At 43.8% G+C, this 20,881-nt stretch overlaps 1 protein-coding gene across 2 annotated transcripts in view; it reads left to right on the top strand.

Annotated features, from left to right (window-relative positions):
- The first annotated feature begins 280 nt into the window (after positions 1–280).
- Positions 281–20,881, top strand: part of C6 (complement C6) — a 45,681-nt gene continuing 25,080 nt past the window's right edge. Inside the window, exons 1-8 of one of the 2 annotated variants that reach the window (XM_024198966.3) lie at positions 281–684; positions 776–819; positions 1,886–2,045; positions 3,778–3,934; positions 5,882–6,026; positions 7,585–7,726; positions 8,579–8,717; positions 10,797–10,997. In XM_024198966.3, the coding sequence (XP_024054734.2) occupies positions 1,903–2,045; positions 3,778–3,934; positions 5,882–6,026; positions 7,585–7,726; positions 8,579–8,717; positions 10,797–10,997 (927 nt within the window). In that variant the 5' untranslated portion in view covers positions 281–684; positions 776–819; positions 1,886–1,902. The remainder of the gene's footprint in view (positions 685–775; positions 820–1,885; positions 2,046–3,777; positions 3,935–5,881; positions 6,027–7,584; positions 7,727–8,578; positions 8,718–10,796; positions 10,998–20,881) is intronic. The other variant, XM_024198964.3, reaches the window with a different exon arrangement.

Below are 20,881 nucleotides of genomic sequence, written 5' to 3'. Positions count from 1 at the left end.
ATGCCAGTTTAGAGCAGCTGAGAACCTAACTAGACAGGTTTAAAGTGATTCTTTAAAGGAAAATATATATATTCACATGTGGCCATATTTTCTTCCTTGTTATGTTTGACTATCTGTTTAAATAAATCATCCTATGTCTGCTTTTCCCTGGGTTTTGCTATTAATATTAAAGATGGCCATGCCCCATCAGCCTTCCCACAGCCATGGTAATGTATCAATACTGCAAGATAAAGTTCATTCCTTTCTGTATATGCACAGTGTTATGCAAATAAGCATTACTCAGCCTCTACATTGTAGGAAAAGTGTGTGTGTGTTTCCATGGGCATATGTGTGTTTCTGAACAACCACTTTAAAATAATTGCATATTCCCGAAGGTCTACATAGTATAAAGAGGAATTCCTAGCACAACACCAAAGCATAAGATAAATTTTTAAAGGTAATCACAGAGGTGCTGACAGTCAGCTGGCTTGTCTGAAAGCTATAATACCACCAGCGGATCTTTGATTAAAATGTAACTACAACAAACAGAACCTCTGCACCTCTTGAAAAGGCTTTGAAAAACCTTTCAAACCAGGCTGAGGTTACATAAAACTGAAACTGACCGACTTTGCAGCCAACCATCTTGTGGTAAATTAGCCAAGTGGGCTTTTTTGCTTTTGATTTCAGTGTATGTGAAGCACCAGGGTAAGTCTACTTCTTTTAAATGGATTACTTCACTTTTATAGTGTGCATAAACTGTATATAACTTTGGTAATTGTCAGCGTATTTATTATAGATACTCTAGCAGATCAGAACAAGTAGGCCTTTATCTGCACACAGGTAAGGCATGAACAAAGTAACATGAAAAGAATTTCAGTAGTTTGGTCGTTTTTAGGTGGGAAGTACCATAACTGGATTTAGTAGGGGACTGGGAAGCAGGGACTCCAGGAAAGCCAGAATTTCTAATCTCTGCTCTGCTACTTACGCACTAGCAAATCACTTAACTTCTGTGTTCAGTTGTTCCATCTGTTAAATGTGAATAATACTTTTATCAAAAATCAACCTTCCTTCCAGGGATTAGTCGTTGATGTAACACTTTGAAGAGCTTTGTATATTTTCTAAATATTATTTTCCAAGGACCATTCTGTAATCTGATCACTCATCAAATACATATTAATTGGTATGTAGGAATTAGTAGTGGGCCAGCATTCATCCCTGGCTTCCTTCTCTGCTGAGCCTGGGATAGTGGGAGTTTGTAGCTTAGACAGGCAGCCCAGTGAAATAAAACAGGAATTGAAATGTATCTGATGGTGCTCAAGGTAGCAAGGAAAAGCTGTAGAAACAGTGGCCCCATACAGCAAAGCACTTAAGCACAATGGTTCATTTTAAGCCTGTGACTAGTTCCATCGAAGGATTAGGGTCAAAATATATCTGATCTTGGTTCGTTAGAGGATAGTGTTCTATTGTTTCAGGCTTAATTTGAAACAACTATTGTTCCTAATCCTGTTTTTATTCAAGCAAAACACCGATTGGGAATACCCCTGAGTAAGGATAGCAGGATCAAATTATTATTGATCACATACATGAAGATTTAGACAATTTCTTAATCAGAAATGGTGTTATAAATATTCATTTAGGGCTCAATCCTACTCCCATTCTAGTCAATGGCAAAACTCCTATTGACTTGTGTGACACAGGATTGGTTCTTAAAATATAAACAGATAAATCCCTTGAACAATAATCGCTTTCCAGAAGTCTGTCAGTTACATGGTATTTTGAATGAGATCTCTGCCTTGCTGTACTTTCAAAATTAAGATAATGAAAAACAAATTCTTAAGAGATGGGCACAAAAATGTGTATGTTCCAATGTATGTTGCTCTTGCGCTGTATGTTCATTTTTGTGTAGCTGGACACCTTCAAACTATGGACAAGAGTATATTAGTGTGCTTTATCCTCCTGGGCACGGTGATTCAGAGCAGCCAGGGATGCTACTGTGAACATTACCCCTGGGGATCATGGTCAAGCTGTTCAAAAACTTGCAATTATGGAACCCAGACCAGGCAAAGGTAGGTGTGAACTACCATATTGATTTTACCTCTTCACTTTTCTGTTTCAGGTAGACTGTTAGGAAAATATCACTTTGGGGTTGGCAAATCTAAAAATACCCAAGGACTTGCAGTATGCTGTGTAAAAAAATCCTTATTTTTCTTTTGGAAGTTGTTGCATCCATAACCTATAAGGAAAAAAGAACAGTTGGCCTGTCCCAGTCTTTAGATGATGAATAGATATGAAAAGTTTAAAATCTCATCACAAAGTACATTTAAAAAAAATTGAGATGTCTCCAAGTGAATCTTTCTTGCTCACAAACCTTGTGGTGAGGACATAGAACAGCCCAATATTAATTTATTCTGGTAACGATGGGTTCAGTCCTGCGTTGCTCCAGTAAGCAGTATATATGTGACTGACCCACCATCATCCAAGCCAACTCCGGAGTGATACTGATGAGCTTCACAGAGTGCTGCGCTCCTTGGCTGGAAGGTCCGGCCATTGCAATGCACTGCCTTTGAACAGGTATAAAGGAGTCAAACTTGGCAGTCTCAAAAAAGCTTGTCCCGTAAATATTGAATTCTGCATCAGTGTTTTAATTCTGCAACAGAAGGTAAATTGTGCCTGTGGATTGCCACGGGCACGCAGGGCGAAAGAAAATGCAGGCCTGTTATTTACCAGGCTGCACGTGGCAATAGACTATATTGGTAAGGGATGCAAGGAGAGTATGGGTCACGATGCAAACTGCAGACACACGCACAACTAAAATTAATCAATTTAAAGTTTTATTGGGGATAATTACAAGGGGTAAGGAAGAAGCATTTGATTAGCTAATAGAGTTAATGAAACTTAAAACACACAATGACTAAAATAACTACGAACAATATGTATAAACAAAGATGCAGCATTTAGTAATAACTGATACTTACAAATACAAACCAACGCATAACGACTGGCAAACGTTGAAACTCTGTTTGAAACACGTGAGCTGAGAGAGAGGCTTCGAGGTGATCAGGCTCGGTTACGGGTGTACACAGGATACACAGGATTCGTTTTTCTTTCTCCTCTCCCTGCCTGCACATGGCAGGCAGGCCCATAAAGTACCAACTATGACATCATAGAAGTGTCATAGGGGACGGGGCCCAAAACCTGTTTGTGTTCATTTCTGATTGGCACAAGCAAAGTTTACACCAAGTAGGGGAGCAGGTGCCACAAAGTCTGGCTTCGCCCCCAAAAGGTGAGGAAATGCATATTGTTTTAGAATGCGTGCAACACTGAATGACAAAAGAAGAGGCCAGGGCAATACCAGTATGGGCAAGTTTTACAGGATGCAGACAGGAACTCATCTCAACAGTGCCTAACTTCAGAGGTACAGGTTTCCTTGTTACATTGGTATATCTGGATCCAACTGAATTCTTCTTTCTTTCCTGCACAGAAGCCGCTCCTTATCTCTGGGTATTAAAATCTGATCTTTTTCTGTTCGCATCTGCTGGCACCTTGCCATAGAGATGGACCTGAATCAAGACCCCTGTTCCATTAAGCCCCTGAACACTGAGGAAGTTTGGATGGGTTGGATCCAAATTCACAACTGTCCCTAATCATTATAGTGATCGGAACCCAAAAACCTCAGATGTGAACATCTCCCACCCCAAAGTTGGAAGAAGCTCACCCCTGGATCCAAACTTTGAAGCCAGTTCCCACTTTTTAAAAGAGCTCTAACTAAATTAATCATTTTAACTTTTTACATTTTAGGCAAATAAAAGTGGATGATTATTATAGAAAAAACTTCTGTGACCAAGTGTGCACAAAGCAGGAATCCCGGGCATGTAACGAGCAGGCATGTCCTATCAACTGTCAGCTTGGAGACTTTGGTCCTTGGTCGGAATGTGACCCGTGTGTTAAAAAACAAGTAGGTGAAAAATAAATTTGATGGGTGAGTGTGAGGAAATGTGACTGTTTTATTTGCATTTCAGATACTGAACCACATGGCAAACTGATTTGCACAGTCCAAGGGAACAGGGGAAATCAATAATAAATTGGCATCAGGGCAGGAATAGGAGGGAGTCAGTTAAAAGAAACAGCTCAGAATAGAGAGAGAGGTAACATGTTGGGATACCACAAATCATTGTCACACACATGTTGATACAAAAAGGCATCAAATCTGCCAAGTCTCCTTTCTCAAGGGGTAGTGTCATTATTAGGAACAAGTCTCCCATAGATTTAGTAAATTCTGCCATCAAATTAACAAGTCTCTTTGGGTCACCCCAAAATGGCAGAGCTGTATGAATATTCCACAGTATTTGTCAATACATTCTAAAGTGGGGAATAATTACATTGATGGGGTCAGATCATCCACTCTAATGGGATTTAAAAAAAAGATAAAAAGAGTGCAAATACTGTCCTAGTCTGGCAGTGGGAACTAAGACTGCTTCTTTCAACATTCATTCCAACTCTGCTTCTAAAGGCAAGATTTTCAAAAGTATTTAGGCACTTAATTAAATCTTTAAGGTCAGATTTTCAAAGGTATTTCAGAATCTGATGAGACCAATCCAGGTAGCTAATTTTTAAGAGAGCCATGCTGCTGAAATGCAGCATGAGTCCAGAAAGCATATAATGGCTTGCCCATCTCATGGATGCCCTGAGCCATGTGGGATTTCCCGCACGGAGGGCAGATTATCCCATTGTGGCATTTTACACCTTCCTCTGAAGTATCTGGTGTTGCCATTGTCTGAGACAGGATATTGGGTTAGATGGGCCATGGGGCTTATCCAGTTAGGCAATTTTATGCTCTATGGAACTTCAGACATCTATGTGCTTAGATAGTCATGCTTCCTGCAGCTCCTCAGGCTACCAAACTGCTCCGCCCATTGGGATGTGTGGGGAAGCAGGGATGTTTTCCTTAGGAGATGATTTAGCTCAAGTGGCATTTGTGTGGAGAAGGTGCTCTGCCATCAGTCTGCCCCATCTTCTCTCTAGAGCCAGGCAGAGCTGGTACAGAGAGGGACAGCAGGAATCGAGAAACACAGCAGCAGCCCCACATACAAACACCAGGAGCTTCAGGGAGCAATAACTCATATCTTCACTGTGCATTTTTTTAAACTGTACAGAAAAGGGGTACTGGAATAATTTGTAGAGTGGGGGTGTTCAGAACCACTGAACCAAGCTGTAAAGCCTGTATATGTTGGAAACCACTTCAAGCCGAGGGTGCAGCAGCACCCCTAGTATCCCTAGTTCCAGCACCTATGGTACAGAACCCTCAGCCTCTCTTGTTTACTCAGTTTTTGTTTAGAAACATGTATATGAAATACTGCCTTGTTTTTAATCACATAGATATTGACGGAGTGTATTTTTCTGTTTCAAGCTAAAAAATTCGTTTGCATTGATAATCTACTCCACCCCACCCTCATACACGTTCCCCTCCAGCCTTGTACAAATCTCTCTCTGGTCTCTGGATGATGCTTGGCAGCTTTATATAAATGACCTTGAAGACAGAAGGGTGTGATTTCCAAAACAAATACAAAGATGAGACTAAATAAATTCCAAATGATTGGAAAGGATGACATGGGCTGAGAGATGGTGCATAGAACTCAGCATAGTTAATATAGTAATGCAGTTATGGATCACAAATAATCACAAACAATGAAGCCTAGAAGGAAACATAATCTTGACTGCAGACAAAGATACATAGTGGGTCTGATTCTGCTCTGCCTAACCTTGGAGTTACACCCATGCAACTCCAGTTCTAGTCAGCAGCAACCAGCTGTGTATAGCTCTGCCCACTGCTCATTAATACTATCTAGCTAGTGAATAGGTAAACACAAAAATAACCCTTTGTTTTTCCTCTGTTTCCTTTCAGTTTCGTGTGAGGTCCTTGCGGCGCCCATCTCAGTTCAGGGGACAGGCCTGTACTGAACAATTGGTGGATTCCCGGAGATGCTTCCCAACTAAACTTTGCAACATAGAGGAAGTTGACTGCAGGACTAAGTTCCAGTGTGAAAATGGTAATGGTGCTATTCACTCCATAACCACTAAATCAGATGTTCAATCAAAATAATAAAGGTAATAGGCTACTTATTTGAAAAATGACATGCTGTATGTACTCTCCAAATCCTTCATATGCATTTGTGGATTTTTGGAAAGAAGTTAAAGAGAACGGATGGCCAAGGCATTTGTGTGCAAAATAGGAGCTTTATATCTTTGTGCTGCTTCCTTCTGTCTTCATTGTGTCTGCAAGAAACTTGAGCCAGGGCAGATTGTGGGCGTGAGCTCTGTTTACTGAAGAACAGCAATGCTCTAACAAGAAGAGATTCTTTGCATGGGTTCCTCTGTATGTGTACATGGCTCTTCAGAGTTTTAGAACTTGTTTTGTACCAGTTTAACTGAACTAGTGCAAAGTTCTGGGTGGACACTCTTAAGTAGATTTAAAGGTGGCTTATGTAGGTGTCATAACTATAAAGGGAAGGGTAACAGCTCTCTGTGTACAGAGACTCCAAATCCTTTTACCTGTAAAGGGTTAAGAGGCTCGGGTAACCTGGCTGACACCTGACCTGAAGGACCAATAAGGGGGCAAGATACTTTCAAATCTTGGGGGGGGAAAGGCTTTTGTGTGTGCTCTTTGTTTTAAGGGGTTGTTCGCTCTTGGGACTGAGAGGGACCAGACATCAATCCAGGTTCTACCCATCTTTCTAAACAAGTCTCTCCTATTTCAAACTAGTAAGTAAAAAGACAGACAAGGCGTCTTAGATTTACTTTGTTTTCTCAACTTGTAAATGTACCTTTTTACCAGAGTGTGTATCTTTGTTTGCTGTACTTTGAACCTAAGACAGAGGGGGGTCCTCTGAGCTCTTTAAGTTTGATTACCCTGTAAAGTTATTCTCCATACTGATTTTACAGAGATGATTTTTACCTTTTTCTTTAATTAAAAGCCTTCTTTTTTAAGAACCAGATTGATTTCTCCTTGTTTTAAGATCCAAGGGGGTTTGGATCTGTATTCACCAGGAGTTGGTGAAAGGAGGGTGGGAGGAAGGAGGGGGGATGGTTAATTTCTCCTTGTTTTAAGATCCAAGGGGGTTTGGATCTGTGTTCACCAGGGAATTGGTGAAAGGTTTCTCAAGGCTTCCCAGGGAGGGAATTCTTGTGATGGTGGCAGCGGACCAAAGCTAAGCTGGTAGATAAGCTTAGAAGTTTTTATGCAGGCCCCTACATTTGTACCCTAAGGTTCAAAGTGGGGATCAGCCTTGACAGTAGGTTTAGCTTTGGCCTGTTCCTCAATTAAAATAAGCCCGAGTTAAACCAAAGAAAGTATGTTCACATAGGCTTTTGGCAAATCTTAAGTTAAACCAGGGCAATTCTGCATGTGGACAACCATTAGAACAAGAGAAGCTGCTCCCAACTAGAACAACGAAGGCATTTCTGTTATTTCCTTAGAGTTCTTTTCTCCCTGCAGACTCATACCCCCTAATTATTGAAGCATTAGAAACATCTCTGTCTTACCCTCATTCTAATGGACAGAGCTATCGTACGAAAAATATTTTTGCTTCTGCGGTTTCTCTGGAACAGGTCGCTGCATTGCCAAAAGTTTGGAGTGCAATGGAGAGAACGACTGCGGGGACAACTCAGATGAAAGGGACTGTCGGCGGATAAAGACCGTGTGCAACAGGAGATATGAGAGCATCCCCAGTGTACAGTTAATGGGCAATGGGTATATTGCTTTTGCTTGCCTTTTTCAGGTTATGGTGGTTTTTATCTCATTAACATTTACGTAAATGAGGTAGTTACTATCTGAAGGCTGCACTGGTACATTAGTGAATCCAACTGCACCAAATACCTGGTATCTTTTTATTAAGAATATCAAAAAATTATAAGAATGTAATTAAGCACAGAGGCACAGCATTCCCTTGTTTCCTAAACAGGATGCAATAGAGAGAGCCATCCAAGCACTAGTCTCTGGGGGGTCGGGTCCTCTTGGCAGCCTGGTCTCCTCACATCAGAAATGTGCAGTTACATTGTGTCTGAGCCCTTTTGTCGGTTGGAGAATGTTTCCTTAAACATCTCTTGTTCTGCACTACATGTGAATTTCTTTGATTAGATTTTTACCCAACATCATTTAAAGTTATGTTTTGTTTGCTACTGTCAGCTGAAAAGAACAATTTTACTGGGTGACTGTATGCAACTCGCTCTTCTGCCATAGAGTGCTTCTAATCCAGAATTGAATCCAAAGACCCAGAGCATAGCACAAAGGGGATATATGTGCAGCCTCTTCAAACATTACAGCCCTAGGTATTCCAGTTCCCCAGTGATGGGTGTGACATAGGGTCCTGGATCAATAGAGAGAGAAAAGCGGGAAAGTATAGGTGCATTTTTGAGATGCATTCTTCATGAGTTCGGAACTCTTGTAGGAAGAATTTCTTTCAAAGCATCAACATAAAATCCATTGATTAGATCCTTAGTTGATGTAAACCTACATTCTCTTCAGCTATGTTGATTTACACCAGGTTTTAGCCCTATTATTTTTCCATGTCTTTTTAACTTCTGAAAATTACTTTCTTTCTAGTTTTCATCTTCTGGCTGGAGAGAGCCGAGGAGAAATCCTTGATAACTCATTCAATGGAGGAAAATGCACAACTGTAAAAGGCAATGACACAAGGAAATCATTTCGTGTTCCTGCAAATCTTGAGACTATCCGCTTTCAGGTACTGTCTGAGGAGTAAAGCCACTAAACAACAGCTCTGCTATGAGATGTCCATATGAGATACATGGGTGTGTTAAGCAGTGATATATTCTAGATTATGACTCAAGAAAAGTACCTAAGGGCTATGACCAGGGTACAGTAACTCCTCACTTAACGTTGTAGTTATGTTCCTGAAAAATGCAACTTTAAGTGAAACAATGTTAAACGAATCCAATTTTCCCTTAATATTTAATGTAAATGCAGGGGGTCAGGTTCCAAGGAAAATTTTGGGGGGCAGACAAAAGGCATTATATACTGTACAGTACTGTTGGGAAGTGCCCCTGGCTTACTCCACACAGGCACAGCTCGCTACAGGCAAGGACACTAGGAAGCACCTTCACAGCGGCAGCTTTCCCGGAGAAGAACAGGCGTCAACTTTGCCGGGGGATGCTCCAGGCCTGCCTCTTCCTGTCCCCGCTCCACTCCTGGCCCACCTCTTCCCACCCCCACTCCACTTCCTCTCCGGAACAGCCGCATCCCCACTCCTTACCCCCCCCCCCAAAGTCCTAAGCACCGTCAAACAGCTGTTTGGCGGTGCTTAGGACTTTCTGGGAGGGAGAGGGAGGAGCGGGGAAGCGCCGCGTCTCCACTCCTCCCCCTCCCTTCCAGAAAGTCCTAAGTGGGGGAAGCGCTGGGAAGGAGGCGGAGGAGGCAGAGAAGAGGAACTTGTGCAATGTTCCCTTGTAAAGTCACTGCTCTTGCACAGAATCTTACAAGCAGTAGACAGAGCAGGCAGCCAAACAACGTTATAAGGGAGCATTGCACAACTTTAAACGAGCATGTTCCCTAATTGAGCAGCGATGTAACTTTGAAACAACGTTAAGCAGGAGGACGTTAAGTGAGGAGTTACTTTACATCACTTTGGAGACAGATCACTACAGATCTTTATTGATATCAATGGCAGCTCTGTCGATGGAATAAGGGCAAAGTGTGCAACAAGGTCCACGCTATGGATGAGATCCACATTGCAGATTTTGTCCTAACTGCGGCCATATCTTTTATCAGTGACACAAGAGGTGTGATTGCACAAAGACCACACTTCCAAAGGCGCTATGTAAAGAGTTTAACTGGATTTGCATGTACACAGCTTGTAGATTTAGTAGCCATCCAGGTTCAAGTGTAGAAGAGTGCAGAAATGTTTAATTATGGGAGAAGCAAATTGTTTTGCTCCATGTCTCTGCAAAGCTGTCCTCATGACCTAGTGAGTTTTCATCCACCAATAGAGATTAACAAATTAGAGAAGGTTTCGAGGTTTGTGCTGTATGTATATCTGGATCTATATATACACGTATACAACATGCTTTGGGCTGGAAAGGTCATTGGACCAGAATCTCCCTCTTAGGTTCCAGTGCTTTGTAGTTTGAAATAGGCTAGAGATTCTATGAGAATAACCTTGCTCATAGTACTCCAGTTCTTTCCCTCCTGCTCCCCGCTTAAATCAGAGAGCGGAGCAGTGTGCAGAACAAGAAATGGACAAAAACCCAACCAAACTAACGTGAACTGAACTTTTTCCCATTTCCCAAAATGTTTTATTTTGGATTTGCTTGAGTTTGGGCTGAAAATGTGGATCATTTCTTATTTTACGCAAATCAGTTGTCTCATCCCTTGTATGTACGAAGTGACTTGCAACTGCAGAAGGTCTGAGCTCCTTTGAATAGCAACAGCTTTGAAAAGCATGTTGAAAGTGGGAAATAGTGTTAAGGCTTTTCAGACACATTTTCAAAGTCTGACATGTCAGTTGCACTTGAAACTTTGTACATTCAAATATGTATTTGATATATAAATGAATAACTGCATGCAAAAACACCCATTTGACCTATTTTCATATCCAAATGCCTTTCTGTGCATATACCTTTTGCACATTTTAACCATCAACTTCTAAAAGCAGTCCCTGGTGTAATGAATGGACTTTTTTTGTCATTTTGTCAATTGTTAAACATTCAAATGTGTTGCTCCCAGAAAATTTTAGAACTTCATGATTTAATAATAATCTAATGAACAACCCTTTGGGTGAGCTTGTTTTGCATTTCTGCCTCTCTAGGTGGAAAATGAAGAGGATGATGTGGCATCGGATTTCTATCAGGATATAATTCCTCTGCACACTGAATCTGCTAGTGATAGTTCATCCACTGGCTCTGGAAGAAGCTCTTCTGGGATCCCAGGTCTCTTCTCAAGAAAGAGACGTGTAAAAATCACATCATCTTCCTCCTTCAGGGAAGCCATTGAAGCCTCATATAAAAAGGTATAATAAACTAGATCTCATATTCTATTATCTCTTTCACTCTCCATCTGTTCAATTCCAGGATTGGCAGATCTTCAAAAGATTACATTTTATAATCAAGCTAGCACAAAAAACTTTTCTATGCTAATGAGAGAAAGGAAAATGGGTACTCAGGGATGAAATGATTGTCAAACCAAGATTACCTCTTAGTTTAAGAACAGGCAATTTTGTTCACTTGAGTGAAATATAAACATTGTTTTTTCACACATGGGTTATCACCTTGCCCTTTAAATGACTTCTAGGAGATAGCTCCACATTTTATACCCATAAAATTCCATTGGACTTACATATAAATAAGAATTTTTTCTTCCTTATGCCACAAGAGATACCTATAATATACCTTTAAACACATATAACTGTGTGGAAAAGTACCATGTCAAACATCATAGGATACCTCTCTTCTAAGAGTATATCAGAGTTGAGACTAACAGGTCAGGTAACCCAACCCCTCACTCCAAGCCCGCACAGTCGGTTGAGAAAATGGCCCAGAGGAAATAAAGTTCAAACAGGATTTGTGATTTTATAAATATGGGAATAAATCCACATTATTTTTCACCTCTGGTTACTCTCGCCTTATAATACCAGAGTCTTGGAACTGTCAAGTTATTGGTAGTCTATCCAATAGTTATTGAACTAGAGCATACCTTGATTCAAAGATTTCCAGTGATACAGAATCCCTGGTAAATTGTCCAATGGTTAATTACCCTCACTGTTTTTTTAAAAATAGCACCTTATATCTAATCTGAATTTGTCTAGCTTCAGTTTCTAGCAAGTGGATCGTGTTATATATTTGTTGGCTAAACTGAAGAGCCTGCTACTATCAAATTTCTATTTCCTGTGAATACACTTATAGACAGCAATAAAGTCACCCCTTGACCTTCTTGTTGATAAAATTAACTAGATTAAGCTCCTTGAGGGTCTTTCTATAAAGCATTTTTCAAATCTTTTAATCATATTCATGACTCTTCTCTGACCCCTCTCAAATTACATAACATTTATTACTTGTCCTATTCTGTATGTTAACTTTGTCATGGCTCTCCCTAAATTTATCTAGCTTTCAAAGGCAAAAGCAGAATATCTTTAAGACCATTCCTTGTGAATTAATTGGTTAATAACTGCACAGCTCTTTGCATGTTCAAAATGCTATACAATGCTAAGTATTTCCATTATTTTTTATCACTGAACTCCTACCCTGCCAATGAAAAGGAACATTGCTTTGAGACCAATTGATAGTCAGGATGTACCAGAAGTATTTGGCAGGTCAATAACTGCCTGTTCTAAAGTCCATTGAAATCAACAGAGAGACTCGTTCTGATTTTAATGGATTTTGGATTAAGCCCATTTGCTTTGACAGGTGATCTTGGTACACTGGGCAGCCATTAACTGGTTAAGATTGAGTTTGAACTACTTAATTCAAGAAACCATTCTCCACAAATACAGGGTAGTTATCAATGTGTAGCACTTTTCTTTGCTACTTATATATGTATTTGAATCCAAAATGAATGAACACAAAATCACAAAAATGCTGACATTAGCATATCAAATAAAACATGTGGCTTATGATGTTTTTAATAAAAGGATAATTTCCCCCCCAAAATGAAAAAAATATTCATAGTTGTTTTTAATGTCTGCAGTGAAGTGATAAGCTTCTTCCAAAAACTATTATTTTTTCATAACTTAACAGCTGCCAACAATCTTATTGAGTGGAGAGGGAAGAGTTTAATAAGAATGTATCTGTATGATTTTTCATGCATAAAGAGTAAACAGGCACTTCTTTTCAGCCAGAATGTCTGTAATCTTAGGCTGGGTCTACACTACAGCGGGGGTCCGACCTAAGGGTATGTCTACACTACGAGGATAATTCGATTTTACTTAAATCGAATATGTGGAATCGATATTGCAAAGTCGAACGTGTGTGTCCACACTAAGGACACACTAAGGACAGTAATTCGACTTTGTGAGTCCACACTAACGGGGCGAGCGTCGATATTGGAAGCGGTGCACTGTGGGCAGCTATCCCACAGTTCCCGCAGTCCCCGCTGCCCATCGGAATTCTGGGTCGAGCCGCCAATGCCTTCTGGGTAAAAAAAATTTGTCGTCATCCGTCCGTCACTAACGCCCTCCCTCCCTCCATGAAAGCGCCGGCGGGAAATCAGTTCGCGCACTTTTCTGGTCAGTGACAGCGCGGACGCCACAGCACTGCGATCATGGATCACGCTGCGACCATCGCTGCACTTGTGGCCGTTCTCAACACCTCGCAGCTTATCATACACCTTTCCCTGAGGCAGATGCAGAGAAATCGGGCGAGGAGGCTACGGCACCGCCGTGAGAGCCTGAAGTCGGAGAGTGGCACAGAGCTGTCAGAAACCACGAGCCCCAGCGCCCAGGACATCACGGTGGCAATGGGGCATGTGGATTTTGTTGAACGGCGATTCTGGGCCCGGGAAACAAGCACGGACTGGTGGGACCGTATAGTGCTTCAGGTCTGGGATGAATCCCAGTGGCTGCGAAACTTTCGCATGCGGAAGGGGACTTTCCTCGAACTTTGTGAGTTGCTGTCCCCTGCCCTGAAGCGCAAGGACACCCGCATGCGAGCAGCCCTGACTGTCCAGAAGCGAGTGGCCATAGCCCTCTGGAAGCTTGCAACGCCGGACAGCTACCGGTCAGTCGCGAACCACTTTGGTGTGGGCAAATCTACCGTGGGGGTTGTTGTCATGCAAGTAGCCAAGGCAATCGTGAAGGTACTGCTCCCAAAGGTAGTGACCCTGGGAAACGCGCAGGTCATCATAGATGGCTTTGCCGCGATGGGATTCCCAAACTGCGGTGGGGCTATCGATGGGACTCACATCCCTATCCTGGGACCGGACCACCAGGCCAGCCAGTACATCAATAGAAAGGGCTACTTTTCAATGGTGCTGCAAGCACTGGTGGACCATCGGGGACGGTTTACAAACATCTACGTCGGATGGCCGGGCAAGGTTCATGACGCTCGCGTGTTCAGGAACTCTGGTCTGTTTAGACGGCTGCAGGAAGGTATTTACTTCCCAGACCACAAAATAACTCTTGGGGATGTGGAGATGCCTACAGTCATCCTCGGGGACCCAGCCTACCCGCTAATGCCCTGGCTCATGAAGCCCTATACTGGCGCCCTGGACACAGAAAAAGAACTGTTCAACTACCGGCTGAGCAAGTGCAGAATGGTAGTGGAGTGTGCTTTTGGCCGTCTCAAAGGGAGATGGAGAAGCTTACTCACTCGCTGTGATCTCAGTGAAACCAATATCCCCATCGTTATTGCAGCTTGCTGTGTGCTCCACAATCTGTGTGAGAGCAAGGGGGAGACCTTTATGGCGGGGTGGGAGCTAGAGGCAAATAGCCTGGCTGCTGATTACGTCCAGCCAGACAGCCGGGCCATTAGAAGATCCCAGCGGGACGCCCTGTGCATCCGGGAGGCTTTGAAAGCTAGGTTCCTGAGTGAGCAGGGCAACCAGTGACTTTTCAGTTTGTGGACAGAAAAGCTGAACCTGCCCCCGTTTCTTTACCCAGTTCATTTTGACTATCCTCTCCAGTTACATACCCCCTTCACCCCCTTCCCCTTCCCAAAAAATAAAATCATTTCGATTTTGTTAATGAACACCGTTGTCTGTATTGCTGTTTTCGCGGGAATATTTTAAACCGGGGACGCAGACTGTGGCGGGGGGCGGGTTCAGTGTTCTGATGCAAATGATGCTTCTAAACTCCCGGAATGACAGGCTCCGCACTGGTGGACTGGTTATTTCAATGGAGCCTGCCAGCACTCCTGGGGGGGACTGTGTGTATGTGTCGGCTATGTGACTTTCTGGCAGGGGGGGTAGGGTTACATATCCCCTGCTGCGTGGATCTGTGATCCATGATAAGGACCGCTGCATAAGATCTGTAACTGCCCTCCCCCGCCACAAAGTCACAGAGCAACCCCCCCCCCAGAACATGAAAAACACCTCCCAGACTGACCAGGGTAACCAGTGACTGCACTGTGTATGTGTCCTGATGCTGGACCTGACACCGCTTCTGTACCCTGCTAAAGGTCACTGTCCTGTCCAATTACCAAGCCCCTTCCCCCCCTCCAGACAGACTCTCCCTCAAAAGAACCTGACTGAAACAGTAATGGAGAGAAACAAACATTTTATTGCGAACCAGACATGAAACGTGGGGTGTGAAACTTGGACGGGGGCTTGTGTGAGGTGGGTAGGAAAGGACTTATGAAATTTTGGGGAATGTCAGCCTTCTAGTGCTAGAGCAGTCTGCAGGGGTTGACTGAAAGTTTTAACGGCCCTTGCCGCCCCTCCTTCTTTGGAGTTTGGGTGAGGGTGGTGTGGGACTTGGTGGCGGGTGAGGGCGGTTACAGATAGACTGCAGCGGGGCTCTGTCCTCCTGCCTCCGGTCTTGCAGAACATCCACAAGGCGCCGGAGCGTGTCCGTTTGCTCCCTCATTAGTCCAAGCAGCTTTTCAGTAGCCTGTTGGTCCTCCTGACGCCACCTCTCCTCCCGTTCCATGACTGCTCGGTGCATTTGTGACAAGTTCTCCCTCCACTGTGTCTGCTGGGCTGCCTGGGCTCGGGAGCATCCCATTAGTTCTGAGAACATGTCTTCACGCGTCTTCTTCTTCCTCCGCCTAATCTGCGCTAGCCTCTGGGAGTGTGCTGACAGGCTGGGTTGGGAGACAGTCGCAGATGTGTCTGTGTGAATTGTAAAAAGGGAGTGAATTCCTGAGACAGATAAATGAAATTGTATACAAAGAACCTAGTCTTTCTCTGTGAACAAGACCATGCACTGAACCTCTCACATGCGCACTCAGGACAAGGTCGAATTTTCGGCCGTCGCCTTCAGTGCCTGTGGACTTGCGGAGGTCTTGGAGTGTTCAGAGAACTGTGGCTGGAGACCTGAACTTCTGGAGCGGGCAATAATGGTAAGCCGCAGACTTGTGGCTGCTTAAAACTCCAGCAGTAGCACTGGCCTCCTTTCACATTGAAAGCAATGCCAGTCTCTGCTGCCAGCAATCAGGACAGCATCAACTCTGCCCCTGTCCCACCCCCTCGCGGCTGTCCCAGGGAAAGATCCCTGTATGCTGCCCCTCTCCCTCCACCGCGTGGCTGTAAAGCAGTCCCAATACTAACATTCCCCTCCCTAATTCAAAGCAGGGCGTCATGAGCGACATCACCCTCCTGAGGATCCCGGACACCCAGAGAGAACGCATGCTGCGGGAAAGCATGCAGAAACCGGGGCCGTATGCCGCCATGCTATGTCGGGCCATGATCCCCGAGTACCTGATTGTGGCGTGGAGGGGACATGTCTGCTACCACGGAGGGCCCACTAAGATCGCCCTACCCCGGAACCTGATCAACAGGCTTGAGATCTACCTCCACGAGACCTACGAGGAGTTCTCCTACGAGGATTTCTCGTCGATCCCCGGCCACATTGACCGGATTTTCGCGTAGGTGCACTGGGACTTTGGAGTGGAGCGTCTTGGGCCTGGGAATCATGTAGTAACGGACATTGTGAAATTTTTTTAAAATACTTGGGACTAAATTGAGAAGAGCCTAAGACAGAGAAATCATGAAAACCCATTTGTTACCTTTGTAAATATTCCTGTTTTGTACCTGATTATTTTTTTACTAGTTTACAGCACTTTTATAAATATACATTGTTAATAGTATAAATATTACCGTTCTGTTTTAAATAAATGTTTACATGTTTACAGCACTTACTGCTTGATCCTTCCCCTGATTCTGTGTCCGGGGTAAGGGATGGGGACGGTTGGTACGGGATCTCGGTAAGGGTGATGAAGAGCTCCTGGCTGTCGGGGAAATCAGCGGTGCCAGCGCTGTCGACTGCCTCGTCCTCCTCATCTCCTTCTTCATCTTCCCCGTCCGCTACCATGTCCGACGAGGAACCGGCCGCGGACATGATCCCATCCTCGGAGTCCACGGTCAGGGGTGGGGTAGTGGTGGCGGCCGCTCCCAGGATGGAATGCAGTGCCTCGTAGAAACGGGATGTGTGGGGCTGGGATCCGGAGCGTCCGTTAGCCTCTTTGGTTTTTTGGTAGCCTTGTCTCAGCTCCTTGATTTTCACGCGGCACTGCGTTGCATCCCGGCTGTAGCCTCTCTCTGCCATGGCTTTGGAGATCTTCTCGTAGATCTTAGCATTCCTTCTTTTGGAGCGCAGCTCTGAAAGCACGGACTCATCGCCCCACACTGCGATGAGATCCAAGACTTCCCGATCAGTCCATGCTGGGGCCCTCTTTCTATTAGATTGCACGGCCATCTCTGCTGGAGAGCTCTGCATAGTTGCCACTGCTGCTGAGCTCCCCTCGATGTCCAAACAGGAACTGAGATTCAAACTGCCCAGACAGGAAAATGAATTCAAATTTTCCCGGGGGTGTGGCTGGTCAGAGCATCCGAGCTCGGACTGCTGTCCAGAGCGTCAACAGAGTGGTGCACTGTGGGATAGCTCCCGGAGCTATTACCGTCGATTTCCATCCACACCTAGCCTAATTCGATATGGCCATGTCGAATTTAGCGCTAATCCTCTCGTTGGGGAGGATTACAGAAATCGATTTAAAGAGAGCTTTATGTCGAACTAAATGGCTTCCTGGTGTGGACGGGTGCAGGGTTAATTCGATATAACGGCGCTAAAGTCGACATAAAAGCCTAGTGTAGACCAGGCCTAAGATACGCATCTTCAGCTACGTGAATACCGTAGCTGAAGTTGCGTATTTTAGGTCGGCTTACCTGGCGGTGAGGACGCGGGAAAGTCGACCGCTGCCGCGCTGCTGCCGACTCCGCTGCCGCCTCTTGCCGAGGTGGATTTCCGGAGTCGACGGCAGAGCGATCAGGGATCGATTTTTACCGCGTCTTCACTAGACGCGGTAAGTCGATCCCCGATAGACCGATTGCTACCCGCCGGATCGGCGGGTAGTGAAGACATGCCCTTAGGTTAAGAACCACAGACCAAGAAAGAACAGAAGTAAAGTCCCCACCAAAGAGTACACAGTGTGTGTTTGCCATCTCTGACAGTCTGTATTGAACTGAATGCAAAATGACTGCTGGCCTCTGCAGATCAGAGACACCTTAGAAATTTAACAGGACAGTACACAACAGTGAAAACAGAGAGCATAGTTAAATATGCCACAGTAGTTGCTGCTTCTAATCATGATTAGAGTGGTGCAAAATGCTAGCAATGGATCCAGAAACCTACCTGGCTTTCTGGTTTCCTTACAAGATTGTCAGAAGATTGTCTAAGATTCATGAGTGTTAATATAAGTTTTAAAATTTAACCTAGTTTGAGAAATCCTAGCCAGTTTGTTTCACAATGGAATCTTTTTTTTTTTTTTTTTAATTTAACATGTGTAGTATGGTAGTTCCTAAGGGTCGGTCAAGAGTGGGGCCTCATTGTACAGAGCAGTAGACAGTCCCCGTCCCAAGAAGCTTGCAGTCTAATAGATAAGACAGACATAGGGGGAGGAAAGGGGTAAAACACACAAGCACAGTGAACAATGTGATGGTGGCAACTGTGTCATGTTAATTCCAGGATATTTGGGAGGGGGATTACTTAAGAGGGGAGCAGCTAAATGGAAAGGGAAGGAATTAGGGCAACAGGGCAGGGGAGAAGAGCATATGAGGGGCAGGAGTGGAGTGAAGCTCTGGTGAATAGACTGGGAGGGGAGCAGAAGGTTTGGAGTGATGAAGGGGAGCAGGGGGGTTGGAGCAAACAGCCCGTCAGATACAGGACACAGAAAGCCCAGTCAAAACTGTAGAAAGTTCTCTGGATGTCTGAAGGTCCCTGCTTTGGCTGCTTCTGCTCCTACCAGCTGGAGTCTCTGGCCAGCTCCTCTCTGCAGTTTTCTCCTGTGCCCAAACTGGGAATGGGGGGGAGGGAGAGGCACCACCTGGGTCCTAGTGCCCCCAGAGTGCAGGGGGTCACCTCTGCACTATTGTTGATCCAAAGCAAGTAATGGGGACAGCGGTGGCCCCAACTTGGACCCATTTCCCCCCCTCCCCACCAGGGCAGCAGTCCCTGCTTTGGTTGCTTCTGCTCCTACCGGCTGGAGTCTCTGGCTGAAATCATGTGAAACTCATGGGTTCAATGTACAAACAGGTGAAACGCAGTCGTTTTGACTTCACTTTGAGTTTGTCCTTATTTAAAACTCAGGAGGATGAAACAGTATTGCTTGAAATCAGAGAAAATATCCACATGTAAATTGTATATCCCCTTCTCAATCAAAACTGCCAAGTTTCACACTGGCCAATTGTGCTTGCCTGGGGTTACACCACAGTCAAGTAAGTAGATTATGTATACTTTAATTGAAGTCATTGAAGTTTTATTCATGTAACTGAGCAGAATTTGGCACAATATCTTATTAAATAGTCTACCCCAACCAAGACAAATATTTGTAATAATATTTAGTGCTGATATTTAGTACTCTAAGGGATAAGTTTACTACTGGCATAAGTAGGTTTTACTGATGTCATGAGGATCTCTACAGTTTTATAGGGGAAGCATCTGCCCAAAGATAATTAGATTTAAGATTTCCAAGTTGCTAGAATGATTAAATAACTTATAGTGCCAAAAATTCGGAGCCTTTCTATATTTGAATGTAGTAATTATTGGGCAGATATTAAATTTCTGGGAAATTGTTCTGCAAAGAATTGCTTGTCACAGGCATTTAGAAATACATTTACCAGTAGAAAATGCAGATATGTGATACACATGTACAATACAAAAGACAGCTGAATTGGACACAATTAGAAAAAATATGCTTTTTGAGCCAAGTGAAGGTAAGAACAAGGATGCAAACATTCAGTGGAAACGTGTGAAAAGTACCTATGCCATTCATGGGTGGATAGGTACAAAGCCATAGAGAAAGTCCAAGAAAAGTCCTAAGAAATACTAGGGAAATGAAATTTTTGGCTAAATCCTGATGTTCTAAATCATGCAAAATTCCCATTGAAATTAATGCACATTTGGCCGGACAGCATTTAGGCCAATATTTTCAGAAGTGGCCACTCATTTTGGGTGCCCTGCTTGAGACATCTTCTTATCAGAGTTGCTGACATGAGTTCCTGTTGAATTCAGTGGGTACAAGATCAGTTCCAACTTCAATAGGAACTTGTGCTACCAAGGGTCAGTTTGAGTATCTCAATATGTCCTTAGCAGAAATACAAGTGGTATCTCTTAGGTCATTTATTTCAAATCTCCCTGTGACTGCGATGTGAAACGTTAGATGAGCATCCTGGAATTCAATGCAAACTCTATAAAAGGAGCTAATATTGTAATAAAATTGTGACTGGACAACTGTGGGAAAGGGGAAACTGAGATCCAGCCGGGGTTACCCTTCGTTTCCCAGTATCTCTTGGTCTGTGCAAGGGAAACCCAATCTGGAGTCATCGGGGCCCACGCATCTCCCTTCCCCACAACCCCCATCACAAGCCTTGTGAGCTCAGGGACAAAAGAAACTACTGAGAGGAAAATTAGCAGCAAAGGGAAGCAGCTGAAGCAGGAAGCTGCAGCTTCTGATTATGTCATCAGTGCCACTTTTCATGGTGTTTTTTTTTTTTTTTTTTTAAACTCTGGACATTCTCTCCCATCTACTGATTTGTTGTTGGCTCCAACATCATCCTGCGCCCTCCCGCAAAGTCTCTTCTTTTCAGCCTCATGCACCTGCTTTCCTCTCCCTCCCTACCTTTGTCTTTCTATTTAGCTAACAAAATCCCAAGCATGCAGAAATTGTGAGTCAGGTGCCCTGAAATCGTGAGACTGGTTTTGGAATCATGAAATTTTCAAAACCCAGTTTTGTTTTCTTTTTCTTTGCC

This window comes from Terrapene carolina, unplaced genomic scaffold, assembly GCF_002925995.2.
Source record: "Terrapene carolina triunguis isolate 2854851 unplaced genomic scaffold, T_m_triunguis-2.0 Scaffold69, whole genome shotgun sequence".
Lineage (NCBI taxonomy): Eukaryota > Metazoa > Chordata > Testudines > Emydidae > Terrapene > Terrapene triunguis.
Note: the sequence above shows the minus strand (reverse complement) of the source record. Positions and strands in the feature narration are given on the sequence as shown.